The following is a 17,304-nucleotide window of genomic DNA, read 5'->3' as shown; positions in this document are numbered from 1 at the left end:
TTTAAAAACACATCCTGTGTTTCAATTGTGGCTGAGAGGTTTCCTTGGCAATGTGAGGAAGAAAATTCTTTCTACCTCATTATTATTAATTCATGGATTGAGTGTTGGTTCGACCTACAGGCGTAATAGCTTGGAACTGAGTGAAGACACAGATGTTCCTGTTGAGAGCAACCAGCTAATGTAAGTGGGGATGGGGCTTTGTCATGAAAAGAGTACACTGTAGTTTAAGGCATGCTGGACTAGTAACATTCAAAAGCCATTGTCCACGCTTTAACTCTTGTAATCTTTTTAAATAAGCTTTTAATTATTTTGGATGGAAACTATCCTTTCTTTCTGGAGCTAAGGTGATATTCTATAATCTGTTTCCTTTGAGAAAAACCATCATTAATTCATTACTGAATACCTCCTTGTCCAGCTAAGTGTCTTTATTTTGTCTTTGCAGTGGCTATATAGCATGTATTTCACAGTGTGGATGTGCCATAATGTAATGTATCACTTGTTGTTTGACATTAACAAAAGCCCTGCATCCAGTAAGTTGGATGCATGTATCTGTGTAAACTTAGAACCAGTTCATTCACAGAATAGTTACTTTACTCAGAAGAACTGCTGACAATTTACTGAACAGCTGAGGCCTTCCTTACCTGTGGAAGCTCATGATTGTATCCTTTTTAGTAAAAATAGCAAATCTTTTTGATGGGTCATTGCTATATAAATGTTTTCTCCTTATTTTGTTAATGGGTTTTAACTGTAGTATTATAGAAAAGGTATTTTCACTCAGCATATTAAAAAAGATTTTTATATATTGTGTATTCATATACATATATTTAAGGACTACAGTTGCATGACATGACCACTCTACAAGTAGGGAAGACTTCATCAGATGGGGCTTTTTGCTGACTGCAGTTGTGGGTTCTGAGTGTGCTTTACTCTAAGGATCTGACACTTATGTTACCATGGCAGTTTAAGGAGACTTTTTCTCAATTGACTGACTTTATTGTTAATTTCAAACTTTCTTGCAACCAAATTCATTACCTTTTTGCATTACTGCTTTGTGTAGTTGCTCATAGTCTGTGTTTAACCATTTTATACTTACTGTACAGTCAGGTAGAGCACAACTCTTCCACTCCTTTTTTATTTCTGGGTGCATGTGTGCTATGTATGTGTGTATATACATGTTTGCATGTTTGAGCATGCATGTGGAGGCCCCAAGATTATGTTGATCGCACTGGTCCGGATCTCACTGGTGAGCATGTCTTGAGATAGTCAGTCTGGACAGCTAGTCTGGTGCTCCTTGTAACACTTTGCACTGATAGAGTTGTCAGATGAGGACTACCTTGCCCACATAGTGTTTTATGTGGGTTCTGAGAATCTAAAAACTCTGGCCTTAATGCTTGCACAGTAAGCACTTTAACCTCTGAGCCATCTCCCCAGCCCTTCTTCTGTGCCTTTTTAAATTACCTTCATTTTTCTCAACTATTGATAATGATTTTACAGATTCAAATTGCAGAGAGAAACTTCTTTGGTATTCTGAATTGAATTCAGGGTGTTTATTATTTGGGTGGTGAATTAATTTCCTTAATCCTCTATTGTCCTAGTTATGAATTACCCAGGTCTTCTATTCCTGGTCACTGCTCAGCTTTTGGTTTTGTATTTAATATGACTTTCACATGCTTTCTTCATCTTTTACAGCCTCACTCAGAGTTGTTATCTGAATGGGACAATTGTACAGTTTCATGGTTATCTTTCTTATTTATAGTCTTGCTGTTTCCAATACTTTCTAGTTAGTTGTTAGATTTGCTAGTTTGCAAGCATATAATTCGTAGACACTGGAGTGTTTTTTTAAAGATTTTTTTTTTTTATGTGAGTACACTGTAGCTGTCTTCAGATAACAGAAGAGGGCATCAGATCTCATTACAGATGGTTGTGAGCCACCATGTGGTTGCTGGGAATTGAACTCAGGACCTCTGGAAGAGCAATCAGTGCTCCTAACCACTGAGCCATCTCTCCAGCCCACTGGAGTGTTCTTGATTGGGTCCCCCCCACACTCCTGTGTAGCCTGTGTAGCCCTGGCCATCCTGGAACTCGTTTTATAGACTAGACTGGCTCAACTCACAGATCCACTTTCTCTGTTTCCCGAGTGCTGAGATTAAAGGTGTGCACCCTCATACCATAGATTGGCTTAGAGTTTGTCCTGTCTTGTATTTGTGCTCCTCAAACTCTTCCATGTACTAGAACACTGGAATGGTGCCAAACACTGTGAGGAGTGAGTATTCCTTTGTTTTTAGAAAGTTAGTAGTTTACTGTGGCGTGTGTGTGTGTGTGTGTGTGTGTGTGTGTGTGTGTGTGTGAGTGAGTGATCCTTGATCAACTTAGTACCCTATCTCAAAAACAAAGGGGGGGTGGACATAATTTACTAGTTAGGGGATTGTTTGGTTTGGAGTTTGGTGTGGTTTTGTTTTGTCTTTATTGAGACAGGGAGTCTCTTATAGCCCAACTGAGTTGGCTTCAGTTCAGTATGTAGCTGAGGACGACCTGTCTTCTGCCTCCACCTCCTCCCAGTACTGGGGTCACAGGCATATATTACCACACTTGACTTCTTTGTGTTCTATGTGTGTATGTAGTACATGTGCATCTGTGCATACACCTGACTCTGCAGAGGTCAGGAGAACCTTGGCTTATCACCTTGTTTCAGATAGGGTCTTAATTGAATCTGAGTGCCAGAGGAGATTCCTGGGATTCTCTTGTCCCTACCTCCCACCTTTAATAGGAGTCCTGGAATTAGAGGTTTCTGTGACTGGCTGGCTTTACTGGCTGCTGGGAATCTGAATTTAGGTCTTCAAGCTTATGTTAGTAAGGGCTTTATCCACTGAGCTGTCTTCTAGCTTCCCCCAGCCCCAATGAGAAATGAGTGTCACACTTTGATTGGTTTATTTAACCATACTTTTCTTTTTGATGTCATCATACATGTTTTGTTTTCAAGTCTTACAAAGATGATCAAGGATTATTTGTGTGGTTGGTTTTTGGTTTTTTTTTTTTTTTTTTTTTTTTTTTTTGAGACAGGGCCTTTCAAGGTTTGAATACGCTTGGCCTAGGGAGTGGCACTATTTGGAGGTGTGGCCTTGTTGGAATAGGCGTATCACTGGGCAGGGCTTTGAGGGAGTGGAACTATTAGAAGGTGTGGTCTCGTTGGAGTGGGTGTGTCATTGTGGGTGTGGGAAATAAAAACCTCATCCTAGCTGCCTAGAAGCCAGTCTTCTGCTAGCAGTGTTCAGGTGAGGATATAGCACTCTCAGCCCCTCCTGCACCGTGTCTGCCTGAATGATAACGGACTGAAACACTGAACGTGTAAGCACCCCAATTAAGTTTTGTCTTATAAGAGTTGCCTTGGTCATAGTGTCTGTTCACAGAGTAAAATCCTGAGACACAGTCTTCTGATAAAGATATAGAACTCTCAACTTTTCCTGCACCATGCCTGCCTTGATGATAATGGACTGAAACTCTGAACCTGTTAAGCTATCCCCAATTAAATGTTATCTTTCTAAGATTTGCCTTGGTCATGGTGTCTGTTCACAGCAGTAAAACCCTAAGGCAGAAGTTGGTACCAGGGAGTTAGGTATTGCTGTGATGGGCCTGACTGTGCTTTTGATTGGAAGATTGTGGATTTTGGGACTTTGGATTTAGAAAGCAGTGGAATGTTTTAAGTGGGGTGTAATAGGCTGTCCTAGTAGGAATATGGAAGACTTTGTTGCTGAGAGTAATTTGAACTGTGCAGACCTGGCCTAAGAGGTCTCAGAAGAGAATAATTTCAGTGTATGGCATAGAGACTGCTTTCTGGTTCTTTCGTGAAGAATGTGGCTATTTTTTGTCCCTGTCTGAAGAGTCTGCCTGAGGCTAAGGTGAAGAGATTTATATTGATTGCATTGACAAAGAAGTCTCAGAAGAGCCCAGCAGAGACTCTGTTCTCTCTGTTCTCTCTGGTTAAGTCTCATGGAGAGCATTTTGATCAAGCATAGCAAGCTTAGAAAGGAAAAATATAAAATACATGGTTTGAGTATTAAAGGGGCACCAGCAAGTAAAATGGAGCTGAGTCCTGTATTCTGGGAGATAGCAGATTAAGAGAGTGGGACTTTAGGGCAAGATCCTATCCCGATAAATTTAGATCCAGGCTTGGTGGCACACACCTTTAATCCCAAGAGATTAAATCCCAAGCAGGGCTGAGCTCAAGGCCAGTCTGGGACAGAGCAAGTTGTAGGTGAAGAAAATCCAACCTTGGTGGACCAAACCTTTAATCTCAGTGCTCAGGAGAAATGCCTGCAGATCTCTTGAGTTCAAGGTCAGTCTACAGAGCAAAATGCAGGACAGCCAAGCGTAGGCAGTGAAGGAGTTGGAAAACAGAAAGCTAGTGACAATATAATAGAATAAGGGGGCCATGTTCAGCTCTTGCAAGCAGCAGAACTCAGCAACCATCGGCTCTGGCTTTAGAGTCCAGAATAGAAGGGATTACTGGGCCAATTGATGCTGGTTAGCTGGAGGTAAGAAATTAGTGGTGATTAAGAAGAACATCTCTGAGGTGAAGTCTTCTGGGAAGTGTTTTCTGAGAGCACAAAAAAGCTGTGTTGTACCTCATGCTGCAGCTGTACTTGGTAATGTGTAAAAGTCACCCAGGTGGTACAGGTTTTGAAGGCATGAAGGGGTCGTGGAAAGCAGCTGAGGCTTGGCACTGTGAGAGACCATGGAAGGCCATTGGTGAAGGTGCAGCCTCTGTTGTAGTTAATAGCCCAGGACTGAAGGGACCATGCAAAGGATTTGAGGCTTGGCGCCATAAAGAGAGCCTATGTGAGGCTATTGGTGAAGCCTAGTTACAGCAGAAGACCCCATTGTATTGAAGATGCCAGTACCATGGGATGATCACCAAGAACAGCAGTGGCAGTGGAGTGGATCAACCTGAGCTTAGAGTGCTACAGAGGGCAGAGCTGGAGAAGTGATGCCAGCCCTTAAGAGGAGCCCAGAAGATCCCAGACATTGAAACAAGAAGTTATAATGTTGTTGCCTTGGAGACCCCAATATGTTCGAGATGCCAGAGCTGTGGGTTATCTGCTGAGGAAAGCTGCTAACAGGGAGTAGAACCAGCCATGGAAAAGAAGTTTGTTTCAGTCAATAAAGATGAAAAAGGAATTGGAGATCTGCAAACTCTTTGACATCAGACATGGGGATGCAGGGTTTGGAGTTTGCCCAGCTGGTTTCCTGTCTTGATTCGGGGACTACAGTTAAGTGATTGGATGGATCTCAGAAGAGACTTTGAACTTTGGACTTTTAACATTGTTGAGATTGCTATAGACTATGGGGTCTTTGGAAGTTGGACTAAATGTACTTTTTAAATTATGCTATGGCTAGGTGTGGGCCCCATAGACTCATGTGTTTGAGCAAGCCTAGGAGCCAGGGGGTGGAATGTGATGCTTTGTAAACATGCTCAGCCCAGGGAGTAGTAGTACTAGTAGGACTAGGTGTGGTACTGTGAGTGTGGGCTTAAGGCCCTCCCCCTAGATGCCTGAAAATCAGTCTTCCACAAACAGCCTTCAGATGACTAGAACTCTCAGCTCTGCCTGCACTATGCCTGCCTGGATGCTGCCATGCTCCAGCCTTGATGATAATGGACTGAACCTCTGAGCCTGTAAGCCAGCCCCAATTAAGAGTTGCCTTGGTTATGGTGTCTGTTCCCAGCAGTATAATCCTTAGTAAGACAGGATCTCTCTGTGTCTGTGTAGCCCTGGCTGTCCTGGAACTTACTGAAGACCTAGCTGACCTCAGACTCAGAGATCCACCTGCCTTGCCTCCTGAGTTTCAGGATTGAAATGTGTACCACCTGACTACTTTTGGTTTTTTTTTTTGTTTTTTTGTTTTTTTGTTTTTTTTTTTTTGTTTTGTTTTTCTTTTTTTCTTTTTTTCGGAGCTGGGAACCGAACCCAGGGCCTTGCACTTGCTAAGCAAGCGCTCTACCACTGAGCTAAATCCCCAACCCTTGGTTTTTATTAATGCAATGCATTTCCTAATATTAAGCCACTCTTAGTTCTGAAATGAACCTTTCAGGTCATGCAGTGTACTCTTCTTACTGTATAATAAATCACTTAGCTAATGCTTTACTTAGAATATTTTCATTCTATCATAATTTTTTGTAAATTTTTTTTGAGTTTACTATGCCCTGTGATCCCAGCAATTGGGAGTCAGAGGCAGGAAGATAGCAAGTTTCATCAGCCTTCAAAACTATATTAAGACCTCATCTCAAACAACATAAATGCTTGAAACATCAGTGTTTTGTATGTGAGTTGGTTTTATTCTTTTTCGCTTTTTTTTTTTTTTTTTTTTTTTTGTTCTTTTTTTTTTTTTCGGAGTTGGGGACCGAACCCAGGGCCTTGCGCTTCCTAGGCAAGCGCTCTACCACTGAGCTAAATCCCCAACCCTGGTTTTATTCTTTTTCTACTTCTAATTTTTTATTAGAATATCTGCTTCAATCATGTATTTTTTTTTTTTTTTTTTGGTTCTTTTTTTCGGAGCTGGGGACCGAACCCAGGGCCTTGCGCTTCCTAGGTAAGCGCTCTACCACTGAGCTAAATCCCCAGCCCCCAATCATGTATTTTTTAAGAATGCATTGAGTACATTGATGGCATACCTTTTGAGGTTTTTGGGGGCTTTTTTTGTTTTTTGTTTTTTCCCATATTTTAAAGACTTACATCCTGAGATTTCTGTGGAATGTTTTAAAAGGCTGCATCTCTGGTCTTCATCTCCCTTTAAGATCCATTGCCCGGTAGCTGGACCTGTAGCTGAGAAGTCTGAGCTTGCCTTTGTTTAGAAGTCTGCCACTGGGTCAAGCACTTCCCAGGGTCTCTAAAGGCCGCTCTGTCTGCCCATGCCATTCCTCATACTTACACAGGTTCCACTTCTGGGAGTTGAATTCTCTAAAATTTTTTTCACATAATGCATCCTTTTGTCTCATGTTGATTTATCTTTTAGTTATTTGGTGATGGCTATGAGCTGCTGCAGGGTGCTGGGAATTGAACCCAGATCCTCTGAAAGAACCTTGTTCTGTGTTGAAAGTCCTGGACATGTGCTTTTTTGTTTGTTTGTTTTTGTTTTTTGTTTTTTTCTCTTTAATGTATGAGTGCTCTGCTGCATATACATCTGTAGGCAGGCAAGAAAAGGGCATCAGATCTGCTTACAGATGGTTGTGAGCCACCATGTAGTTGCTGGGATTTGAACTCAGGACCTCTAGAAGAGCAGTCAGTGCTCCTAACCGCTGAGCCACCTCCCCAGCCCTTTGCTTTGATTCTTACACCTTCAGTGTAATTATTTCTAGCAGCAGTTTCATGGTGCTTTTTCCACTGAGCATTTCAAAACTTTTCTATCCCAGAGCTACGTCCACAAATGTAGGTGTCTGTGGGCTTTCAGCGTCTTTCCCCTGTGAGCACTAAAGTATGTTTTATAGCTATGTGTGGACACATTACAGAGTCTCAGGTTTTGAACCTGACAGTTTCTGGGTGTTAATTTCTTGTGAGAATCAAGATGGAGGTTTACTTTGATTTGTGCTGTTACTTGAGTATTTGTTGTCTTTTTAACCTTGAATTGTAGAGTGGAATCATTTGATAATGGGTACACACATTGTAAAGATTTTGTGACATGGTTAGTGGTTAGTTGAAGACTCGTTGTTGCTAACTTTGGATCACTGGCTTGAAGGCCAGCTTTCATCTTGATGAACAATTCTTGGATTAGGAATTATTTTACTAATGGAAGATAAGATTGGCTTTGGACTCTTTGAAGTGGTAAGCCAGGGTTTAGCTGGCATTCTTAGAATTTATAGCGGTCCCCTTCCACATTCTCATGTGCTCTGACAGTATGTTTTGCTTTTGTAGCAGCCTTTTTGCATATTCTGTGTGTGTGCAGCAAATGGTAAGGACGAGGATTAGAATGCCAGTTGAGTTGTCACCGTTCTCTGGGTCTGCCCTGGAAGATTTCTTTGCTCCTTTGCAATCTTAGTAGCTAAACCACCCCGTAGATCTTCTCAAAGATGATGGTTTCAGTAATACTCTGTTTAAGTAGGGTTCTTCTGGTCAGGGATAATTCTATACTTCTAATATAGCATGCTTATGAAGATAATTGAGTTTTTCATTTAGGTGAAAATAACATTGGTGGTAAGTATTTTTTACAAGTAGTCTGTGTTCTGTTGTAAAATGCAGCTCCTGTGTTTAGCAGTATTTACTTAAATTTATACTGAAACAGTGCAACAAGCACCATAGAACATTCAGAAGAACAGGGCATAGCTGCCCTTAGCGGACGTTTTATATCGCATATGGGAGCATACAATACTCATAAGCAGCTTGTTTATAATGAATGCTCTGTGTGGTAAGCGCCTGCTAACACAGTTCACATCTAGTTTAACATAGTGGTGTCATTAAGCATTGGAGGAGGAGTTTGGAAGAATTAATCCAAAGTACTTTAATTCACTGTCTCTCCTTTTCAGGATTTACGTTTTAAAGACGATTTCTGTGGTTGAGTTGTCATTGGAAGAATAAGTCCACTTCAAGAGTACTTGGAGCTGGTCTTCACCTCGAGGAAGCAGTGGCTTATTCCAGGAAGCCACTTTTGGCCTGAGAATTTACCCAGTATGCCTAATCAGGGAGAAGACTGCTATTTTTATTTCTATTCTACATGCACCAAAGTAAGACTGGCATCTCTAAATCCGTGCTTCCTGTGGTTTCTTAAATAAAATTAGCTAAGATTCCCTGCATTCTAAACTGTTTATGTTGTGTCTTGCTCAGCTGTTATATCACCCGCTACCAGTTGTTAGTGAAGAATCGTATGTTAAGAACCCATCACTCAGGGGGCTGGGGATTTAGCTCAGTGGTAGAGCGCTTACCTAGGAAGCGCAAAGCCCTGGGTTCGGTCCCCAGCTCCGAAAAAAAGAACCAAAAAAAAAAAAGAACCCATCACTCGGGGTTGGGGGTTGGTAGAGTGCTTGCCTAGCAAGCGCAAGGCCCTGGTTTGGTCCCCAGCTCCAAAAAAAAAAAAAAAAGAAAAAGAAAAAGAAAAAGAAAAAAAAACCCATCGCTCATTTTTTCATTTATATATAATTACTATCTTCCCGTTTGCCACAAAACCCCAAAGTGCCCATGTTATGTAGTCGTCATTCTGCCATAATTAATCTAGTCCAAGTGCCTTCCAGAGACTTTGGCCTCTGTGGCTCAGCAGCTCTGGGGTTTTTGGGTTTTTTCTCTATCTTGTTTAGATGGTGGGTTGTATAGTGATTTCGGGAGCTGTTATGGGTTAAATTTGACCTCTTCCATGTTTTCTGCTAGTAAGAAGAGAATGCTACTTTTAGAGTTTTGCTTTTTCTGTCAGAATGTCCTGTTTGTCTGCTTGAGTTTTTGGTAGCACTATTTAGGCTGGCATGTCATTGTCTCATATTTCTTTATGGCTAGTCCTGTACATTTGTGTACTATAGTGGCTTGTTCTAAAATCACTGCGATGCTGTGTTTAAGCAGCTAAGTCTAGCTAAGTATGGTAATAGAGATAGGAGGGTTGCAAGGTCCTCCTGTGCCGTGTAGCCAGCCCATCTCACAGAGCTCGGGTAAGGGGCAGGATGTTTTCCTACTGGGTGTGAGCTCAGCTATAGAGCACATGCAAGCCTGAGGGCTGCTGGATTCAGGTCCTGACACTGCAGAAGAAAACCAAGATTTTAAAAAAGGGACTTTAATATCAGCAGTTTGTACAATAGCAGTTTGTTTCAGATAGTAAAAGTAACTATTCGTCATATAGTAATTATGCTTAGATCACTTGCAGCCTTTCCACTTCCCTTCTTATTTTCTATCAAAAGCTAGGGAATATTGACATCAGGACTTGAAGCCATTTTGAAGGCGAATTACATGGTGTTTTAGAGGATATTTTCTTTCCTTAGAGTCCTTGTCTTTTTCAGGTCCTTAGTCAGCTGTGTACTCAGTAGGTTGAGGAGAGCTGGGTGTGATGGCACACTCCTTTTATCCTAGCACTAGGGAGGCAGGGTCTACACAGTGAGCTTTAGGCCTACGGAGACTGCATAGTGAGAACGTGTCTCAAAAACAACAACAAAAAAATGGGTGAAGGCTGGGGAGATAGCTCAGTCAGTGAAGGATTCGCAGGTAAGCATGAGAACCTGAGTTCCATACCCAGAATCCACGTCACAGGCCAGGCTTGATGGCATGCGGTTGTTGTGGGGTTAGAGAGGGAGGTAGGTCCTTAAGCCCCTGTCAGTCAGCGTAATGTGCATGGGGAGTTCCCAGCCCTGGCCGTGAGGGCCGCGTCAGACAAACAACGAAAGGCAGTAGGTCACACACACAGGTCTGTTGCTTTGGGTGGTTGCTGCTATTGCTACATCTTGTTCTCTGCCCTGCAGGTCTTCGCTTACTAGTGTGTCTGTTTAAGTTCCTGGACACTATTGTTATGACACGTGCCATAGTCCTTGCCTGTTTTGTTCACAGGGTGACAGCTGCCCATTCCGTCACTGTGAAGCTGCACTAGGAAATGAAACTGTTTGCACACTATGGCAGGAAGGTCGTTGTTTTCGACAGGTGTGCAGATTTCGCCACATGGAAATTGACGTAAGTTTCCCGTTTCTGTTACCATAGGTATACAGAATCAATAAAAAAAATATGAGGATAGTGGCTAGTGAAGGTGGGGAAACTGAGTAAAAACACTTAATTGCCAAGCCTGGTGGGGGTCCGGGTGCAGGCATGCTGTTGCACACATGTGGAGGTCAGTGAACACCCCAACTGAAGATCAGCTCTAGTTCTACAGTCTATGTAGGGACTTGTGCTAGGATGCTCGGGCTCTGTGGCCAAGATGCTGAGGCATCTTGCTGACCCATGCTTCTAAGTTTTAAAACAGTCGCAGGGGCTAGAGGGGGGCTCAGCATGTTAGAGTACTTGCTTTTCTTACAGAAGACCTGAGTTTGTTTCCTAGCACCCATTTGGTAGCTCACAGCCCTCTAACTCTACTTTTAGGGCTCTGATGCCCTAACAGTAACACAGCTGTGAAAAGTAGAAAGTGAGAACCGGTAACACTTTTGTCCTCATGCAGGTTTGCCGCTGTCTGGCCATACCTTATATCGAAGGAGCAGCTACACTTACAGACTGTGTTTGGTCTGTGCTGCTCTATGAAGGAGCGGCCTGTTCTGGCCTCTGTGTAGTTCACATTTTGTAGCAAAGGAAAATGAGGCTGGCCAGGCATTTGGTTGTGTGTGGACAAGGCCCTTGAGTGACCTAACTGGAAGGAAGGTTATTATACTATCTCTTACTCCATATTCTAAACTGCTATGTTCTCCTGCTTTTCTTCATCAAGTGTGGGCCTTTAGGGCTTTGAGGATGAAGACCTGGAAAGAAGAGCAGCTCCTCCTACGTTTCCTGATGCCTAAGCAGCACATTCAGCCACTAAACATGACTTCCTGTGTCAGTTCAGAACTTTGTGTAGAAAACCAATCACAACATTAATTTAGGACTTACTTCCCCTTTTATTTAAAAACAATGTGTTCTCTTTTACAGAAAAAACGAAGTGAAATTCCTTGTTATTGGGAAAACCAGCCAATGGGATGTCAAAAATTAAATTGCGCTTTCCATCACAACAGAAGTCGTTATGTCGATGGACTGTTCCTACCTCCAAGCAAAAGTGAGATTGGTTTTGATTCTAAAAGAGAGCAGTTGCTATTCAGTGAGCACCTTCTATTCACACTTCTGTTAGTCCCATGGGAGCAGTACTATTCCTAGTGTATAATACAAAACCTTACAGAGGTTAGCTGATAAGTGTGCATAAAGAGGACCAGCTGTTTCTTGTCTGTCATTATATTACTATAGTTAGTTTCATTTTTATTTTCTTACCAAACCTTTAGATGTTTTCAAAAGAAACGTAATTCTCCAGACCAGAGTTGGTAGGTTGGTTCCTCTGCCTGTTGTGTCAATGAAGATTTACTGAATACATACCTTCTGTGGATGGTTTTCTGTTGATACGGCAGAGTGAACTAGTTGAGATGGAAACCATTTGATCCACAAAGCCAAAAGTACTCGCCGGCTCACTCTTGTGGAAACAGGATTATGCTCTGTAGCCTCAACTGACTCAGAACTTGTGATCTTCCTGCTGTAGTCTCCTGAGTGCTGGGATGCTAATAGTCGTTCACCACAGCACCCCATGGACTAACTAGTCCAGCGTTTTATACCTAAAATAAAGGTTGTTAATAGAGGATAGCTAAACCTGTCCCTTTCTCCTGTTGTTCCTGGGTTGAGGGTCAGGCCCAGGATTTCAAGCATGCCCTCCCTCTACCACTCTGTTATAGCCCCATACTTAAACCTCAGCTCCACAGAAATCTTTGGTTTTTTCTCAGAGTTTCTTTTAAAATAATTTTTATTTATAATAGTGGAAGGTGGTTGTGATTTCAGCACTCAGAAGGCTAAGGCAGGAGAAGCATAAGTGTGAGGGCCAGCTTGGGTTACATAGCAAGACTCAAAAAAACCGGGAGGTGGAGGCGGCAGGTGGCCTGTGTATGCATCTTTCTGCTGAGCAGATAAATTGTAGTCACAGTTGTGAAAGGAATGTTTGGTATTTAGAACTAACTCTTGGTGTTACTGCTGTCATTGCCTACCATCTGCTTATCTACAATTAAGGAGTCACTGGTTCAAAAATACTTTTGTCTTCATGGAGACTTTGGGGTGAAACTGAGGAAATTAGGTTTATAAAAACATATATGCCAGTTTATCATAAAGGATAGGTTTTTGTTGACTGGGGATTATAATTCTCTGTTGTACATTTATGTCTGGTTTTGTGTGTTTAGCTGTGTTACCCACTGTGCCTGAGTCACAAGAAGAGGAAGTAAAGACGAGCCAGCTCATGGTTCAACAGAACAAATTGTCTGTTCAGTCCAACCCCTGCCCTCAGCTGCGGAGCGTGATGAAAGTGGAGAGTTCGGAAAACGTTCCCAGCCCCACACACCCGCCTGTCGTGATCAATGCTGCCGATGATGATGAAGATGACGACGGTACGTTTTTGTCTGGGATGAACTAGACAGGAAAAGATTGCAGCTCTACACTTGTTCTTAGTGGAGGCTTGTCTTTCGTGTGCACATACAGATCAGTTTTCTGAGGAGGGTGATGAGAGCAAAACACCTGCCCTGCAGCCAACAACGGACGCCCATAATGGACTACGAGTGGCCTCTACCCGCAAACCTGGAGCCAGCTTAAAGCCAGGTAGGAAGAGGCTGTTGGGTTTCCAACCAACACTGTTGATATTTAGTATCACTGTTGATATTTAGTACACAGCCTCTAAGCTCTCTTTTCCTGGTGATGTGCTTTACTCACAGAATGTGTACTGTCTTGTAATTCATTTACTCAAAGCATACATGAATACAAAGAGAAAGGCTGTTGTTCTCATGTGGTTCCCCCCCTTGGGTTTCTCAGGTGACTCTTTGAATTTTGGAATAAAAACGCTTGAGGAAATTAAATCAAAGAAAATGAAGGAAAAATCCAAGAAGCAAGGTGGTAAGTCATCACAAGCTTTGGCATGAATACTTGAGTGTTACCAGACGAGTAATAAGGATACTTCTGGAACAACAACCAAATTCAGCAAATACAGACTCTTATTTCTGTGGCTTGTTTGAAGTGAAATAAGACTATTGGAGCTGTCCTCGCTGTTAAGAGTTAAGTCTGTATAGTAATTTAAAAACCTGTGTATCTTCAAATTTATGGGTTTTTTTTTTTTTTTTTTTTTTTATTGTTTTGGTTTGGTTTTGTGGATTTTTTTTTTTCCTGGAACTTAACTATGTAGACCAGGCTGGCCTTGCACTCATAGAGATCCACCTGCCTCTGCTTCCTGAGTGCTGGGATTAAAGGCATGTGCTACCATGTTGGGCTATTATCTTAAAATATTTAGCTGTAAAGAACAACAGTTAAGGCCCGGATTGAGGGGCCAGCAGAGTGAAATACTTGCTACACAAACCCTAGAATCTGCACTCTCTCTAATTCACATAAAAAGCCTGATGTGGGGGTGTGTGCTGGTAATCCTGCTTCTGAGGGCAGGAGGATTGCTGGGTTTGCTGGCCAGTCTAGTCTAAGCAGAGACCCTAGGTCCTTGTAAGACACAGTCTCATGAGGAATGAGGAGAGGCAGATTGGCCTCTTGACCTCCACATGCAAACAGAACCTACTAAAAGAACGTGCATATCATTAGGTACAAGAGGGTTCTTAAGATCTACAAAGTTTTTTGTTTGTTTGTTTGTTTGTTTTTTCTGGAGCTTGCTTGTCTCAACCTAGTTAATGTACACTTCCTACTCTCAAAAATTGTAGCTAAGGTAATAAAGAGATAAAAGCTTACTCTGTAGGATTCTTGTTTAGAGTATGGCCACGGCTGACCATGCTTCTGCCTGACCTTTAGAGCAGTGTTAGCCTCGTGGGTGAGCAGAAGGCTGAGTGTCTGCCTGAGCAGCAATCTCATAGAGACAGACTCTTGACTTGGATCAGCCTTACTTTCCGTAGGTTATTTATTTGCCTTTTTCATTCAGAAGGCTCCTCGGGAATGTCCAGTGTTTTACATCAGCCTCAGCCCAATCCAGGCCCTGAGAAGGAGAATGTTCGGACTGTGGTGAGAACCGTAACTCTGTCAAGCAAACAAGGTAAGCTAGAAGCAGGTGTCAGGAGTTGTTGGACTTGGGTGTTTGGCAACACAAAGAAGAGCCTTGGGTGACACATTTGTTCATTTTGGAGATTTAGGAGGACTTGAAACGTTTTGATTAGATATGAGGTTGAAAAATTGGAACATATGACCAATGTTGTTTAAAAAGTCGGAATGTTCAGTCAGGTAGTTCACATTTATGTGCATCTAATTTAACATTTTCTCTTTGCTTCAGTAAGTTTATTGGCTGCTCATTTTGAGTAAAATATGTTCTCGCATCTTTAGAGTGATAGAAAAACGTAGATCTTTTTACTGAATTGTTTAAAATGTGATAAGAAATTGTCTTAGTTTTTGGTTACTATTGCTATGACCAAACACCATGAGCAAAACCACTGTGGTGTGGGAGAGTTTAGTGCTTCCACAGCACTGTTCATCAAAGGAAGTCAGGACAGGACTTCAGCAGGGCAGGAACCTGGAGATGGGCCGGAGCTGATGTAGAGGGCGGGGGGAGGGGGGTGCTGCTTACTGCATTGCTCCTTGTGCCTTGCTCAACCTGCTTTCTTACAGAACTCAGGACCACCAGCCAGGGGATGTTACCATCCATAGTAGGCCAGGCCTTCCCACATCAATCACTAATTAAGGAAAAGCCCTAGAGTAGTGGTTCTCAACTTTCCTAATGCTGAAACCGTTTAATACAGTTCCTCGTGTTGTACTGACCCCCAGCCATACAATTATTTTCATTGCTACTTCATAACTCTAATTTTGCTACTGTTACAAATCATAATATAAGGTCTGATGTGACCCCTGTGAAATGGTCACTAGACCCCACCACTGCCACCAATGGAGGGGTTGCACCCCACAGGTTGAGAACTGTTGCCCTACAGGCTTTTTACCTAGTCTTATGGAGATATTTTGTTAATTGAGGCTCCTACCTCTCCAGTGACTTTAGCTTGTGTCAAATTGACATAAAAATACCTAGCACAATAATAATATAACACAAAAGGCACTTTTGTGTTATATCTAACTATACGTTTAAATGTTCCATTTGAACAGCAGACATTTGGAAGAAGGCTTACCCTCTGGTGATAATGTTAGATAACTTTTCAAGGTACATGAGGATAGATTGGCCACTTTACTTATGTTCTCAATAATGCCATGCTGTTGCATGTTTACTAGACTATTGATTTATTAGACTTGTTAAATAAGACTGATTTTCAGAATAACTCCTTCATGGGCTCATATGAATGTAATATCCTCAATCGGGTAACAGTGGAAACATTTCATTTCTGTCATTTCAGAAGAGCCCTTGGTTAGACTGAGTCTTACTGAGAGACTGGGGAAACGAAAACTTCCAGGAGGTGAGTTATTCCGTCTGCGTTTGTGTATTAACGTGTTACCTTGTTGAAACTCAACCCAAGCACATCAGTATTGACATGCTGATGGGTCCGCCTATATTCCTGACTGACATTTGTAAGATTTCTTATGTGTTTACACCTTTCATTGAAGCTATTGCAGGTTTAAAGTATTATAACTTAATTAGATTATAGCTGACCTTTTCTTTTTCTCATGGCTAAGCCATGTCAGGCCATGGCTAACCTTTTAGAAGGTCCTAGGTTTAATAATTACAGGCTTGGTCCAGGTATGTACTTTTAGTCTCGGCACTCAAACAGTCAGAGGCAAGAGGATCTTTGTGTGTTCAAGGCCATCCTGGAATAACTAGTCCAGGCCAGCCACAACTACATAGAGAGATCCTAGTCTTCCAAACAAAAAAAACAAAAAAACAAAAACAAAAACAAGAAAAACAAAACCAGAGACCGTTTTCTCTTTGTTTTTATGGTTTCCCTAGTGGTTCCCTATCCATTACCCTTTCCCTTTGGCTAGCAGATGCAGAAAGACTGATTGTATTACAGCCAGACAGCAGTCTGCATTAAAATTCACTGATCGCAAAAACAAAAGAATCAGAACCCTAGATATTTTCATTTGGTTAGTGGTGTTCTCCTCTTTCTTCTTCCTTCTGCAGAAACAAAAGAATCAGAACCCTAGATATTTTCATTTGGTTAGTGGTGTTCTCCTCTTTCTTCTTCCTTCTATCTTTCCTCTCCTTCTTCCTTCTCCTTTCTCTTTTTAAGACAAGATTTGACCATCTAACCCCCATTTTTCCCAAAGTTGGATTATAGGCCTGTGCTACTCCACCCAGCGTATGTAGCACTGGGTATTGAGCAGAAGGCCCTGAGAGCCACAGCTCTAGCCAGTCTTCATACCCCAGTGACAACTAACACTAATTCTTCTACTGTCTTCCTAACTGACCGGGGGGGGGGGGGGGGGCAGGAACCTGAGGCAGGAGCTGACACACAGGCCGTGGAGGGCGCTCCTTACTCTCTTGTTCCTTGTGACTTGTTCAGCCTGCTTATAGAAAGAACCCAGGGCCATCAGTGCAGGGGTGGCATTACCCACGGTGGGCTGGGTCCTTCCTTCCTCATCAGTCAGTAATTAAGAAAACTCCCTAAATGACTTATGGAGGCATTTTCTCTATGAGGTTCCTTCTTTCAGGTAACTAGCTCGTGCCAAGGGGACAAACCATCCAGCACAGGCAGCAAAGCTGACATCGCTGTCTCTAAGCTTTAGTTTC

General features: G+C 42.2%; 1 protein-coding gene across 7 annotated transcripts in view; it reads left to right on the top strand.

The window, feature by feature from the left end:
• The window catches only part of Zc3h11a (zinc finger CCCH-type containing 11A), a 40,528-nt gene that overhangs the window by 7,125 nt on the left and 16,099 nt on the right, over window positions 1-17,304 (top strand). For 4 of the 7 annotated variants that reach the window (XM_063272466.1, XM_039090893.2, XM_063272465.1 and 1 more), the window contains 9 exons: window positions 121-180; window positions 8,513-8,710; window positions 10,506-10,625; window positions 11,565-11,688; window positions 12,845-13,048; window positions 13,140-13,256; window positions 13,467-13,547; window positions 14,566-14,676; window positions 15,974-16,033. In XM_063272466.1, the coding sequence (XP_063128536.1) occupies window positions 8,657-8,710; window positions 10,506-10,625; window positions 11,565-11,688; window positions 12,845-13,048; window positions 13,140-13,256; window positions 13,467-13,547; window positions 14,566-14,676; window positions 15,974-16,033 (871 nt within the window). In that variant the 5' untranslated portion in view covers window positions 121-180; window positions 8,513-8,656. Of the gene's footprint in view, window positions 1-39; window positions 181-8,512; window positions 8,711-10,505; window positions 10,626-11,564; window positions 11,731-12,844; window positions 13,049-13,139; window positions 13,257-13,466; window positions 13,548-14,565; window positions 14,677-15,973; window positions 16,034-17,304 lie in introns of those variants that run through there. The other 3 variants (XM_039090895.2, XM_063272467.1, XM_039090891.2) reach the window with 3 other exon arrangements.

The sequence above is a fragment of the Rattus norvegicus genome, chromosome 13 (assembly GCF_036323735.1).
Source record: "Rattus norvegicus strain BN/NHsdMcwi chromosome 13, GRCr8, whole genome shotgun sequence".
Lineage (NCBI taxonomy): Eukaryota > Metazoa > Chordata > Mammalia > Rodentia > Muridae > Rattus > Rattus norvegicus.
Note: the sequence above shows the minus strand (reverse complement) of the source record. Positions and strands in the feature narration are given on the sequence as shown.